Consider the following 15,714-nt stretch of genomic DNA (forward strand, 5'->3'; position numbering starts at 1 on the left):
ATGTACCAGGTACATCAAGTAAATTAGGCATCCATTGTTTTGAGCTTAGAAGAAATACGTGACTTAGAAAACTCCAGAACAGAAAATATATCTTCAGTTTTTTAAATCTCAATTTTGCTTTGCCCTGGTTTCCTAAATATCCTCTTTCTAGACTTTTAACAACTTGAGAACAGAGACTGTGTTGTTTACTTCTGTATCCACAGGTACCAGGCTGGGTGCTTGATACTTAGTAGGCTCTTATTAATTTATTAATACTATCCCAGCTCTTTTCTCAAACTTTACTTCTCAGACTCTCTTGGACTGGCCTACTGGATTCTCTAAGTCCTGATCCTCCTGCCTCACTCAGTTTCCAGTGTCTTTGCACTAACTTTCTGAAGAGCTCGTTGGCCTCCCCAACCAGATGTCTGGATTCACTTTTGATTCATTGTTTCTCATTTCTGTCCTTTGAAAGCAAACATTATTTTTCTATTGCTAATTTGCTCTTAACAATTAAAGAGACTTGGATGGGAAACTTGGCTTTTACTGGCAGACTTTCTGACGAAACCCTAAGACTGCTAATGATGACTTCTACCTGAGCCAACAGTGTAATGTGAGTGCCAAAAGAGAGTTCATATAGACTGAGCCTCATATAGTCACCATTTATTGAGTTCTTTACACTGTCCCTGGCACTTTATTTAGTACCTTGCATACATTACCACATTTGACCCTTTCGATGACTCATAGCTGTTTTCCCCATTTGCCAGATAATAAATATGGATCACACAGAGGTTAAACAACATGGGCAAGGTCACGGCAGCGGAGTTAGAATTTGGGCCAGGATTTAAAGCTCAGGCTTTGGATTCCACTATGGTGTCAATAAAAGCTTTATTAATGAAATCATGGTGCCCAGAGGATGGGAAATATGAGTTCTCTGTTGAGAGTTGGTGAGATCACACCCGGAATTTTGTGAGATGCCTCATTTTATAAGATAAAAGCAAATTGGTCCAGACTACGGACCACGGACTATCAGAAACCACTGGAAAAAGTGAGAGCAGTTTTAACTGACAAAAGAGAGTTGATACAAAGTCTTCACATATTTGGATCATAGTGCTGTGGAAGAAACATTCCATGCACTTTACTCATTTACTATAAAAGCCTATAGACATGACACAAATGCATATTTGGAGTCACTCTCAGGAAAAGCTGTGTGACCATTGTGAAAGTGACAAGATGGGAGGTCTGAGCAGCTGTCAATGAAGTTGTTACTTTAGAAGTGATGAGGTTGTAACAGTATTATTATTATTTATTAGTGCATATGTTCAAAGAGCAGGCAGGTCTTCCAGTTTCAGAAATCTTTCCCGACACCTCAGCTTCTCTATAACCACAACCCTTAATTTCAAATGTCTACATTGTTTACATTCAGAATGTTTTATTGGTGTCTTCCATGTGGCACTACTTGATACCTATTATCTTCTGTTGCACCTATTATCTTCTATTCATTGCTTTGAGCCCCCCAATTACCCAAGTACAGTAATTTGTCTTGCCGTCATTATTAACTCCCTAATGATGCCTTGATAATGGTTGACACCCATAAAGCAGAATCTCATTGATCCTTCATAGAACTTCAGTAAATATTTAGTACTCAGTAAAAATTTACCTTCAGCTTCACTACTCACTAGTTCTGTGACCTTGGGCAAGGCAATTTAACCCAATTAAATCCTCTGTTTTCTGAACTGAAAAACTGAGTAACTGGAGTTTCTGTTACAATTACATTTGTTAAATCTGTAAATCCTTTAGAACAGGGCCTGGCACATAGTAAGTACTCTCTCATATATATGTGTGTGTAGTATTGTAATTTTTCAGTTCTTCTCAGGGATTGATGCATATTTGTTAAGATAAACACATAATTATTAAAGGATTAGAAAGAGGGGCTAGACAACTGAAGATTTGAAGTTTTGGAAGGACTTTAGAGGTCACCCAGAATAGCCATGCTCACACCCACTACATATTAGTGTATTTCGGTATTATTAATATAAATGGGAATACTTGCTAACATTTTAGATTCTAGGCTCTACGTAGAATCCTTTTGGGTAGGAACTCAGGATTCTGAATCTTCATTAATTTTCCCAGGAATTTTTTGGAAACTAGCAGATCACTTTCCTCAGATAGGCTCCAATTTTTATAGATGAGGAAACTGAGGCACAGAGAGATTGTATTATTTCAGTATCAGAGAACTTGGGAGTGATCAAGTGGGACTAGAAGTCAGCTCTCCTCATTTCTTGGCCACAGGTTGTGGAGGGAATTATTGGATTGTATGAAAAAGTTAGATAAGATGACTTCCAAAGTAAATATACAGTCAGCCAGTCAGTCCTCAGAGAGCTATTGAAAGCCAGTTGCTGAACTCTGTTTCTGGAATGGTCAGTAAAATGGTTCTTTTTTTCTATAGGTTTATAACCTGGTATAAGAAATAAAACCTCTACACAGGTAACCACAGTGCAAGGTGGAAAGCAATAAGGCAGGAGGTCTAGCAAGCTACCTACCCAGTGTGGGTTGAACTACTTGGCTACCATCTTGCATTCATGAACGTGGTGGAGGAAGCTCTGTTCTTCTCACAGGGAAACCCCCAACCACTGTGGTCCTCTCTTCCTGCCCTTCCAGAGGTGATAACTCACCAGCTACTTGGTCTAGAGTTTATTACCCTGGTCATTTGATCAATCTGAGAAGGCCTCTCTTTCCATTATCACAGCTTACCATCACATGCAAGTTTCCTTTATGCATTTATGTACTATTATTTTTGAGACACAGTCTCCCTCTTTTGCCCAGGCTGAAGTGCAGTGCTATGATCTTGGCTCACTGCAACCTCCTCCTCCCAGGTCCAAGTGATTCTTGTGCCTTAGCCTCCCAAATAGCTGGGACTACAGGCACGTGCCACTGTGCCTGGCTAATTTTTGTACTTTTTGGTAGAGACGGGGTTTCATCATGCTGGCCAGACTGGTCTCAAACTCCCGGCCACAAGTGATCTGCCTGCCTCGGCCTCCCAAAGTGCTGAGATTGCAGGTGTGAACCACTGTGCCTGGTGGCATTTATGTATTGAATAAGTATTGTTGTTACTTAGTACTGTTAGCTAACTTTTATTTAGTTCCCACTATGTACCAGACACTGTTTTAAGGCATTATCTGTATTAATTCATTTAATTATATGTCAAAGGAAGAGGCTATCTCTCAAAATCTGAAATAATATTTGAAGCTCAATTGTCTGTTAATCAAGGGAGAACAACATATCTCTCTGAACAAAGCAAAAGTTGAGCCTATATAGAATTTTGGAAGCTATGGAGGGGAGGAATTAGTAAAAACACAGAAGTTGGAGTCTTTAAGGAATTGACTGGCTTTCAAATTCAGAAGTGTGGTTTCTGGAGTGAGCCCGTGGTCCATGGTCTGACTTTCAGAAGTCAAATGACTACCATAAAGAAAATAAGAGCACAGAAAGAGTGGCTGCAGTAGCAAGAATGGAGAGGAGAGGAAAGGGAGGGTCTTTCAGCCACAGTTTCCTTTAATAATGCAGAGAACAGAAACCCAGGTTTGCCTTGCTGACTGTTCGCGGGGTTCTTTCAGCCTCCACTGTCTCTTCTCTATCCCATTATCTGTGTTCTATGTCTATTGCATCCCCAGCCAAAGGTTTTTCCTGCTTAATCAGGTCCAGTCTCCTTGCTGTGCTATCAGTTCAGAAAGGCATACAGACAACCTGCGATGGCATCTCAGAGGAGGAAGACATTATCGCTGGTTGGTTGAAGGAACCAGGAGGAACTTATTTCATTGAATAGTCAAAAAATGTTCATCAAACTCCTACAAACTGCCAGGCACCTTCTGGGTGCTATGGAAATAACAGTGAAACCAACAGACACAAACTTATGCTCTCACAGAGCTTAACCTTTCTTTATTGGAGAGACAGATATTTTATATATATATATATATATAAAAATTTGTATAGGTATTATATGTCCCATCGTAGTCACTGCTCTGGAATCAAAACAGAGAAAGTAGTGCAGAGAGGTAGTTGCATCGTCGTATGAGGTGGTCAAGGGAGGCCTCCCTGAGAAACTAATGTTTCAGGAAAGAATCAGAATGGTGAAAAGACCACAGATGGTAGAGCTGTACGAGCTTGGAGAACAGTAACGAGATGAGGTCTGAGGTCCATGAGATAATAAGGAAATGGGCCTTCAGAGGTTATCAGAAGGATGTTAGCTTTCAGTTTGATGAGGAGTCATTGAATGGTTTAAGCAGAGAAGTCATCATGTGATCAGATTTACCTTTTCAAGGGAACGTAGGAGGTACTGTGTTTAGAATAGTCCACAGAGAATGAGGGGAAAGGGTGGAAGAAGGTGGTTAGTTGGGAGGCTACTGCAGTAACCCTAGCATTTGATGGCGGTTTGAACTAAGGTGGTAAAAGTGGGGGTGATGAAAAGCAGTCATATCCTAGGTATAGTCTTCATGGAAGATTCCTCAAATTGAAAGATTTGATTAAGAGCCACTATAAACTCTAGCAGTTAGAATGAAAATTCTGAATATCCTTCCTCAGGAGACCACAGCTTGACCTATTCTAGAATCTCCAGAGGTCCTTTTTTGACCTGGGCTGGGGGAGAAAGAGGCACATTATCACATCTGGCTATAAAAATGAAATATGTCCATCAAAGACAAGACATAATCTAGACCCAATTCTGTATAGATTTTTATAGTATTTTCTCCTAGATAATTGTGTGAATTATGGGGATTTTTTAAATTCATTGGTGTGAAGACAGTGATAATTTAAATTTTACTGCTATTCTAGTTACGAGTGGGTGTTGACATTTATTTTATCGTGTGTGTGTGTGTGTGTGTGTGTGACACACACACACGGAGCAGGGTGAGAGAAAAAGAAAAAGACTGAGCAGGCTATAGAGCTGCTGCTATTCTCTGGGTAATAAAAGCTTGAAATCCTACTAATGAGGTTAAAAAAAAAATCTTAACTTTTTCTGTGTGCTTAATAATAGCACTGCCTACTCACATAACCAGAGTTCTTGGAATAATTGCCCTCTTTCTTACTCTATTTTTAGGGCCTAGAAAATTTGGGAGGACAGGAAAGTACCTTCAGGTGCAGAGCATTTCCATCTAAAAGCTCAATTCTAGGACTTCAACATTTGGCTCTAAACCATGTTAAATGTTTCCTTTCATGTGAAAGTGAAGGCTGGAACTGACATTCATCATTGGAGCTCTGAATGGCTCCTCTTTCAGTGAGAGGACAAAAGATTGATCCTTTGCTGCAGATTCCATCTTTCCCCAATTGGGGGATCTTCCTGTAATATTTTTTTCTGGTGCTTTTGTAGACACCATTTGTGTTTGCCAATAACAGAATTGAAGTGTTTGTGAGGCCATAGAATTTTATCAGAACGTTTGAGGAGAAGGTGGAGTCTAAGGTATGATAAATGTTAATATTGTTAGAGCCCTCACTAAGAGTAGAAGTGTTTGAAATACATATATTTAGAAGGGTTTTTTTTTTTTTTTTTTGTAGACCATTGGAATATTTAAGATGGATTTAAAATAGAAGGTACTGTGTGAGGTGCAGTAAAATTGTTCCTGTAAATTTCAACAATTAAATGAACATATACATTATAAGGTGGAGAAACACACTGATTAGAAAAAGGGAATATGATTAAATCAAAGCTTGTGCTAGAAATTGGTTGAATATCTGGATTGAGTTGCCAGAATTATTTTTGTGGAGGACTATTTTGGGTAGGCAGTAACCTTTCTTCTCAGATATAGATTTTCACGTTGACTTTTAACATTTAGTCAATGATCGGCATGTACAGTCTTGAACATGTTCCGTCTCATCCTTTTACCTGTGCTTAAACTGCAAGGTTGAAAAGTTTAAAGTCATTTAATACAGGCTTAACAAACCATTGTGCTGCTTTCTTTCCTCTATCATTCTCTAGGTAGAAAATGGCTGAAAAATTACGGGCTTTCAGGGACAAAACAGTATCTGTAATGTAGAGGAACATTTAAACATAGAATTAAAACATACAATTAAGATTAGTGACATATTTATATTGCTGCTTTTAGGAATGATTTAAAAGGGAAAATATGGTATCCCTAACAAATTACGAGAGAAAGAGTGTGTGTGTGCACGTGTGTGTGTGTATGTGTCTGTGTGCATGAAACAGACGTGGGCTTATGCTTACGAAGATCTTTTTGTACATGTGTTTGAAAGGTGACTGCAAGAATGAGTAAAATGAGTTGCATTTACATTTCTTCAGCTCCTCCACACTCCCTGATGCTAAACAAGATGCTGCAAGAATGGAAAATAGAACTTTCTGTGTAAACTTTGTAATCTAGTTCATAGAGAAATTGGCCAACAGCTACATACACCTAAAGGAAGAGGGAACATACATTTGGAGAAACATATTCATGTGTGCCAGTTCAAGAAGAAAGCAGCTAGCTCTTTGCCTTTGAAGATTTCAATATTCACTTTGCTGAAGGTGACCCGGTGATCCCTCTTAGATGCTTCCATAATTCAGATACATCAAATACATGATGGATCTTTATAAAATTCAACTTGTTATTTCAGTCTGGAAATGCATTATCTCTTCCTTAAAGAAAACAAATTGTGTAAGGACAGGTGATATTTTCTTTATCTCTGCCCAAAGCTTCATCCTAGGGCTCAGAAATGCTAAAGGACTTTGTACAAGGAAATGAAGCTAAAAGCTTGCTACCTTAATTATAGGATACCAGATTCTGAAAGTTAAAACAACTATTGTATTATATTGTATTATTTATATTTTAAGGGGACACCGAAAGCATAGAGGAGGTGTTAATTCTAGATAAAATCTGAAGTGATTTTTCCTCATCCTTTTCTCCAAATGCTTTAATCTTCTTCCTCCATCTTGAACTCTCCTGTGGTAGAGTAATGGCTGTCTCTGAGGAAAGGATTAGGGAAATCACTTAATCACTCATGCATGTGTAGGAATGCCAATGAATATATACTCTCTTTTAGGGGTATAGTTGCTTTGTGAACCAACTCTAATTACGGAAATCATTTTTTTTCCCCAACTTCAGACACCATCTAGCATGGGAATTGGTGTATGTGAATGGTACCTTTCCTCATCAGACCTGAAATTATACTGAATGAGGGGTCATATACTCCATGACTAACTCAGCCCAGTACAGAGTAACATATAAGGTAGCTTTACTTAATCCATAAATTGTGAGCTTTCCTTGTAAAATTTTCCTTAACTCTATCATACCATTGTGTGTCATAAGAAATCGTCAGCTCAACACCTCAAATGATGCCTTCATGTATTAAAAGATGTGCCATTTGAAGCCGGGATAGTGATGCATTTTGTCCCCTGTGCTTCATTATGTGATGTATTAGATTATATCTCAAACACAATTTGTTTGCATGCTTCCAGGAGCTGTTGATCAGCAAGAGATGATTCCAAGTAAGAAGAATGCTGTTCTTGTGGATGGGGTTGTGCTGAATGGCCCTACAACCGATGCAAAAGCTGGAGAAAAATTTGTTGAAGAGGCCTGTAGGCTAATAATGGAAGAGGTGGTTTTGAAAGCTACAGATGTCAATGAGAAGGTAAAAATTAAAACCTGTAAGAAATTGCAGAAATGGGAAAGATAGATGTTCCCCAAATCAGTATGGCTGAATATAAGGGAAATGGGAAGGCCAAGTTTTTATTTCTTCTATGCCTTTGTCTCAAAAGGATGTCCAGATATAAAAGTGTAGGCTGTCCTTCAGGCAATTCCTGCTTTCCTTGAAGGGTTGACTCCCTCTGCCAGTCATCATTCATGGGAAGATTGACTGAGACCCTAGAGCTTAATCACATAAGGCCATGAAGCACAGGGATGAAACTCTCTGCCCTAGATAATAACATAGATAAGTAACCTGCTAATCTGACCTATGCAACTCTCTAATGCTCTTCGCTCCCCATTTTCTAGTGCACACTCTTCATGTTGCTCATGAAAATCAAGCAAAAGATAGAAAAGGATGTGAAGATATTTTAAATTTATCTTAAGGTCCTTATCAAGAGCTTGTCTGAATTTAGCCTAGAAATCTTAGATGGTTAAGCCTGACTCCTTTCTGGTACCAATTATTGATTATAGATTTCAAATTCAGGCTCAAATTCAATTCAAATTGATACTAGAACCGCTGCTAATGGCATCTACTCTTAAGAGTACTTACTATGTTCTAAGGACTACTCCTTATGTATTTAATCCTTTCAAAAGCACTAAAAGGCAGATACTATTTACTACCCCCATTTTAGAGCTGGGAAAGTCAGGCAAAAAAAGAAATACCTTGCCCAAGATTATACACAAGTATCAGAGCTGGGATACGATCTGCACTCTTAACTACTCCATATGCCTCTTAAAATTACTGAATTATCCTTTATCACATTGGTTTTCATGTTGGAGGTAGATTATCACCAAATGTTGTAAGGAAGAGATTTTTATTCTAGTTATATTAGTTAGAAATAAATATCATTTTTAAGAGATTTTAAATGTGAGGTGATATTTATTCTGAAGTTTTGATCACATGCCTTTGGGAAAACTAATAGGAAAATAGATTGATGCATGAATTTGGAAGTTATGTTCAAGGCAAAATCCTGATGGTGTTTGGTATTTGCCTAGAGAGCATATGTATAATTACATAATTTCTGGTCTTCTCTGTACTTGTGAAATACTTTGGACCTGCTTTACTTTGGAGTACACTGTTCCTCTGGCAGGGTTTTTTTTATTGGCCTTTATTCAGTCATTAAATATTAACTGAGTATTAGCTATGAATAAGGCTTTATATTCAGCCCTAGAGAATACAAAGAAAAACAATAGAAAGGCCCAGCTCTGAACAGAATTTATAATCTAATTGGAAGGATATGTTTTCATTAGAAAAGGCAGTGGGGGTTCCAGTAAGGATGTGAGAAATGCTTTGAGACTGGAGCAGAGTTTTGGAATTTCACTCAGGAGTGGGTACTTTGAGCTCAGATGTGGAATGTAAAGGGCAAGTGGCAGGGGAAGAGAAAGGTTGGGTTTAGGGTACTCATTTCTGAGAAAGAAAGCAGGAAGGTCAATAATGGAAAGAACATTGCAAAAGGACAAGATGTATTTAACACAGCAAGGGGACCATTTTTTGCCCGGAAAAAAGGGCTCACACAGGGGACGAATAAGATGAGAAATGGAAGATCTTAAGATCCCAAGTTGTCAATGAAGGAACCACAAGTCAACCACAATGTAATATATGTGCAGGCTACCACGGGAAGTTGAATTGAAAGCTATGTTAGAGTTCAGGGAAGGAGGTGAAGTTTTGATACCACTAACTTAACCTACCTTGTTTGAGATCCAACAGAGCACCATTAAAAAGTAGCCTGCAGACACATACTCAAGCTTGATGCAATGATCACTGCTAGTTTCATTAGTAGAAAATTCTTCATCAGTCAGTTTTTAAAACTGAATTGTAATTTACATTCAGTAAAATTTACCCCTTTGGGGTGTGGTTCTATGAGTTTCAGAAGTCATAACTATTACTGCGACATGATGGAACTGTTCTATATCTTTATTAGAATAGTTATACAACTATTCTGTGCCCCTCTTTAATCAATTCTCTCCTTTCCTCTAGCCCCTGAAACCACTGATTTTCTTTCCCCGATACTTGCCTTTTCTAGAATGTCATATTGATGGAATTGTATTGTAGCAGCCTTTGAGTCTTGCTGTTCACCCTCAACAAAATGCATTTGAGATTCATCCATGTTGTTGAATGCACCAGTAGTCATTACTTTTGATTGTCTCAGGCATTTCCAATTTACCTCTGGCCTGTCATGGTTATAGCATCAGAGTTCAATTTCATACTACTTGCACAACTTGGTATTTCCTTCTGCTTCCCCAACCTCCCAGTCTTTTCACTCCCTGGCTACTTCCCTATCTCTCTCCTCCCCTCCACAGCCAAAATTTTTAGAGATTATCTATACTCCCTCCCTCCCTTCTATTTCTTCACCTCCTACATCCTCACTTCAAAGCAATCTGGCCTCCGCCCCCACCTCTCTAAGTCAAGCTGCTCTTGCCAAGAACACCTCCTTGTTGATAAATTCCATGAGCACTTCAGTCTTTATCTAATTTGGCTTCTTAGCAGTGTTTGACAGTGGTGAACATCTCCTTCCTAAACATTCTTTCTTCTTGGTTATGGTAGCACTAAACTCTCAGGATTCTCCCTACCCCTCTGGCATATCCTCCATAGTACAGGCAAGCTCCTCTTCCTGTGTCCATTCGCAAGTGTTGGTGATGCCCAGAAAGATTCTGCTCCTCTCTTCTCTGCTGTAGGTTCTCTCTGCGCCACATCATCCACTGTTATATTATCATAGTATATCCCTGGAACTCTGTCCTCGATCTTTTGCAAGAGCCTCAGATCAACTGCTATATAACTTTTGGATATTCTGAAAGTGCCTTGTCCTAAACATGCTTATACCTCATCATCCCCACACCACCCCAAACAGATCCTTCTCCTGCTCTCCCCATTGCTGCCATCCAATCTTGTGTCTAAGCTGGAAACCTCGGAATGATCCTTGGCTCATGCATCTCACCCTCAAAATCTAACTGATTTTCAAGTTCTAGTGATTCTGCAGTTTAAATATCTCTAAAAACTACATACTTAATACAGCATTGACCCTCATCCAGATCATCACCTTCTCTCACCTGGTTTATTACAGCAAACTCTTATTTCAAATTTTATTTGGAATCTCCACATAACAACTAAAGCTATTGCCCCAAACACAAATATGATTCTTCCATTCCCCTGTCCTACACATTTAAATGGCTTCCTTAGAGCCAAGTCCAAACTCTGTAAATGTGTCACATAAAGTCCATTATGATCCGAGCCTTGTTTATCTCTGTTTATTCATTCATTTATTCAACACATCTTTATGGAGCACTATTATGTGCAGACTCTGTGGTAGTCACTTGGGATCAGTGAGCAAAAAGATCTACTTGTATGGAGATTATGTAGGATACAGTAAATAACAGTATATTAGAGGGTGATAAGTGCTTTGTAAAAAGGAAGAGTAGGAAAGGTTAAAGGGGATTGATAGAGGTAATAGTTAGATTTTAATTTTGGGTAAGGGAGGCAGGATTGCTGTTGAGAAAGTGACTTCTGATTTAAGCTTTGAAATAAGTGAGAGATTCGGTTATGAGGATATTTTGAAAAACGTTCTAGGCAGAGGGCACAGACAGTGCAGAGACCCCAGTATGGGAACATCCCTCATGTAGTTAAGAGCAGCAAGGAGGCCAGGGTGGCAGGAGCAGAGTCGGCCAGAAGGAAAGTACTCCCAGATGAGACTAGAGAAAAAATGAAACCAGGAGAAGCAGATCATAAAGGATCATTTTATGTCTTTGTAAGGACCTCAGGTTTTACTCTGAAAGAAATAGGGAGCCATCAGATGTATTTGAGAAGAGGAATGGCCATGGCTTAAGTTTAGGAGGATCATTCTGGCTGCAAGGTTGATAGCAGACTGCATAGGGAAGGGTACACGCAGAGAGAAAACTACTTCAGCATTCCTGTTTTATTTATTTCCTCTCCGTTTCTCAAAAATCCATGTTCTAACCAAACCAAATGTACTTGATTTTTCAGATGTGCCATAGGATCCGAATTTTTTATGTTTTTTAATTTTACTTTTGGTCTCTGTTACTTCTGTCACTTCCATCTAGAACCTCCCTAAACTTTACTTGGTTTACTGTACTCTTATTCTATGTAACAAGTTAGATTATCAGTGTCTCTAAGAAATCAGCCTTAACCTTGCAAATCTAAGATGGCACCCCTCCATTAGTACCATCAACATCTACATTACTGTCATAGTTCTTTTCGTCTGAACTATAGTTGCATGTTTAAATCTCCCAGTGCCCAGACGTTGTAATGGTAGAGTCCATGTTTCTAACATCCTCTCAATACCTGGCTATGGTGGATACTCAATTTGGGTTGTGGTTGAATCTCCAGGTGTGTGAATGGAGGCCTCCTGAGCAACTGAAACAGCTTCTTGATTTGGAGATGAGAGACTCAGGCGAGCCACCCCATAGACTATTGGAACTCTGTCGGGATGTCATACGCTACAGCGTCAAAACTAGTAAGAACTTTAATTTACTTCCTTGATCTGTACCTCTGACAAGTTCTTATGTTTGTAAAGCATTTATTTACCTCTCAAAGCTGAGTATAGCGATATTTATGGAATGAGAAATCTGGATTAAAAAATTAGTGTTTCTGACGTTTTTGCAATGGTCCCTTTAATCCCTAATCCAGATCCACTGCGAAGGCCAAAGATAAGTTGATAGGAAAACTGTTGATGTTAGTGTTTGTATGTAAATATCCTCTTCTCCTTGCCAACCCCCACATACTATTTGTAATCGAGATCACATATTATCACTGTTACTTATTTCTTATGTTAGACCAAAGTGGCAAATAGTATTTTCATGATATATATTCGTTAAGGGATTTTAAGTCTTGATGGCCCAGAGTATGCAAAAAAAACGTGTTCAAAAGGTATCTTTAATATAAATAGAAATAGATTTGGAAGACACTGATTAACTCTTAGCAGTTGGTAACTGCCAAACTATTTGATCAAATCTGGCAGTATCAAAAAATAAAAATAAAAAATAAAAGCCCTTAGATGGATATAAGACAAACGAATACATTCCAAGTTTTTGATGAGATTATTTCACAGTGATGTCATAACTGTGAACTTTCTACATGCAGTGATTGGACGTCAGTCTTACACTGAGGCGCATTCCTGTTAATATCCTGTTCATCCAGTGAACAAGTTTCAAAAATGGGAGAATAATCTTCCAAAATATTTCTCAGTGTAATGTAAAGGTAATCCAGTGCTTAAGACCATACAGGCATTACTTTGTAACTTCTGACACTGGACTAAATTTAGTGGAAAGAACATAATAAAATTCTGGCTAAAAACAATTGGAGTATATTCCCTTGGGAAAGTCTAGTGTATGTATCAAAAACCCAGTTAGCATTTCAAAAGCAGAGATATTTATCTTATTATTATAGTGCATGTCAAAAGTGTAGAATGACATTTAATGCAGTAGATTTTTCAGTTTACTGGATATTTTCCATGTTACCATGGAAATCAATCATAAATTAACACAGAACCAAAAAAAAATATTAAAATTACTTGTAGCAGTGCCTGTTTGTTTTCTTTTTTTTTTGCCAGATCAGAGGAAGTTTTCCACGTTTAAGCTGAAAAGACATTTTCTTTTGAGACTTGTTTTTTATTGAACCCCTAGTTTAAAGAGAAAAAAAAAAAAACTAAAATAAATTAAAGCCAGATGCTGTAAGTTGTAACGAGAGGTCACCAAATTAAATGATTCCCAAATACTCAAATGTAGAAATAGACCTCCTGCCTATTTATTCTGTCATGCTGAGCTTCCTGTGATTGAGAATGTCAAGCCAGTTAGCCAGGTGTATGGTGTGATTATTCACATGGTATAAAGCCAAGAACCTTTATGAGACCTTTTATAGGAGGGGAAAAAATTAAAACTGGAACAAGATGTTGTTTGTCTCTTAAAGGCAATTGCATTTGAAGCAAATTGAATCAGAAGTGTACATAAGCCGCATAGTGAGTCACATCTTACTCCATCTACATACCGCCAGTCGCATGGGTACAATCTGAAAAATGAAAAGGCTGCTCAGTGCCATAGCCTGGGGTGAACTCTGTTGTAAGTGAAATGTATATGAAGTGAGAAGTTAATATTGATATTTTCAGAAAAAAAGGCAGTACCCTGTGATCCTTGGACAAACAGTGTTCAAATAATTATTTAAAGGGTTCTGGTTTGGGTCTGGGTTGTAAAAAAGAAGAGCAAGTAAATCAAAGCTCTTAAAAGACAACTCATATTTTACTTAGAAACATTGATCAGCAGAAAGGGCTCCGAGATGAGTCTTCAACATGTTCTTCCTTGTACATGATCCTGTTTTGGATTTTTTTGAGAATGGGGTATAATTATATTCAGTAAAATGCACAAATCATAATTGCTTGGCATGATGAATTTGTACATAGCTGTGCATATGGAGCCATCACCTGGATCTAGATATAGACCAATTCTAGCACTCCAGAGGCTCTCTGAAGTCCCTTCCCAATCCATAATTCTTTCCACAAAGTACCTAGAATTCTAACCATCATCTCCTTAGCTTTGTTGATTTTGAACGCCGTATCAATGGAATTATGTTATATATAATTCTTGTGTGTCTTTCATTTTCTGAAAGATTCAGTTATGTTAATGCTGTATCAGTTTTTTTTTTATTGCTGCATAGATGAATACTCTGTTTTAAATTTGCAGACCACCCAAGATTTTTCAACCAATTGTATGCTGGACTTGATTACTACTCCTTGGTGGCCCGATTTATGACTGAAGCATTGAATCCAAGTGTGTAAGTGCCATGCTATAGAAATTTCACACCAAATGTGGATTAGAGACTTTTTAGATGACATTTTATTTCAAAATTTTCTATTTAATGGTTTCTTTTGCATAGTGCCATCGCAAATAATGGAATAGTTTTATGATACTTATCAGATTCAAATAGCTGTTTGATTTAAATAGTGGTACTGTGAGATGGAAAAGGCAATTATTATCTCCACTTAACAGATGAGAAAATGGAGTGGGCAATTTTTTATTTGTTCCTGCATGAAAAGCCATTTTCTATGCTAAGTGATGGAGAGACAAATTGAACAAATAAACCTTGACTCTGCCCTCATAGAGCATAATATCTGGTATAAAAATTTTAATCGAAGTGGTCCAAAAAATTCATGTAAAATCCAAACTCTCATCTGAAGGAAAAGTACAAAGTGTTCTAAGTATTAATACGAATGGGGCAATTCTTCCTAGTTGGAAGCTCAGGAAAGTGTGCTCTGCAGAGGTGACAGTAGGCACTGAAGAATAAGTGTTATTAAGTAATACGGTGAGGGATGAGTTCTAAATAGACAGAATGACGTGTATAAAGGCTCTGTGGTAGGACACAGCATGCCATTCTCTATGAACTGGAAGGTCAGTGTGGGTATAGCTTAGAGAGTTACAAGGACTGTAGTGGAGAATAAGACTAGAGAAAGAGAGAAAGACAGGAGCCAGATATACAGGGCGCAGGTGACCATGTTTATGAGTCATTCTAAATTTAACAAAAAGCCATTGAGGGTTTCTAAATCACTAGGTGCCATTTGCTTATTGAAAATATCTCTAAAAGTATAAATAGGTTGGAGAGGACCCGTTAGGAGGGCATTACTTAGTCAAGTGAGAAAGGAAAGTAGCTTGGACTTGAAGAGGTAGGAATAGAGCGGGAAAGAATGAGTTCAGAAAATAAAACAGAAAGGACGGGATACATATCTTGGAAATAATGGTAGGATGGAGAAGGTTTCTGGGACAATGGCTGGGTTTCTGGCTTTCATAGCTGGGTACATGGTCATATCATTCATAGAAATAAGAAGCACTGGGGGAGGGAACTGGTTTTCAAGTACATGGTGAAGGAGGCAAGGGCAAGCAATCCATTTTCAGTTGTGGGCATTTGAGTTTGCAGTGACTTTAAAATACCCAAGAATACATAGGAACTAAGCTGAGAAATATATGGGCCTGGAATTCTGATGTCTATATGAAAGGTATAAATTTAAGAATTATCAGTGAAATGATGGTTATTGAAATGGTGGACGTGGATGAGATTTCCTATGTCAGT

At 38.2% G+C, this 15,714-nt stretch overlaps 1 protein-coding gene across 1 annotated transcript in view; it reads left to right on the forward strand.

Moving 5' to 3' along the window:
• GADL1 (glutamate decarboxylase like 1) overlaps positions 1-15,714 on the forward strand; it is a 167,185-nt gene that overhangs the window by 25,796 nt on the left and 125,675 nt on the right. Inside the window, exons 2-4 of the mRNA XM_050777207.1 lie at positions 7,418-7,590; positions 11,989-12,115; positions 14,334-14,424. Coding sequence (XP_050633164.1) covers positions 7,418-7,590; positions 11,989-12,115; positions 14,334-14,424 — 391 coding nt within the window. The remainder of the gene's footprint in view (positions 1-7,417; positions 7,591-11,988; positions 12,116-14,333; positions 14,425-15,714) is intronic.

The sequence above is a fragment of the Macaca thibetana genome, chromosome 2, assembly GCF_024542745.1.
Source record: "Macaca thibetana thibetana isolate TM-01 chromosome 2, ASM2454274v1, whole genome shotgun sequence".
Lineage (NCBI taxonomy): Eukaryota > Metazoa > Chordata > Mammalia > Primates > Cercopithecidae > Macaca > Macaca thibetana.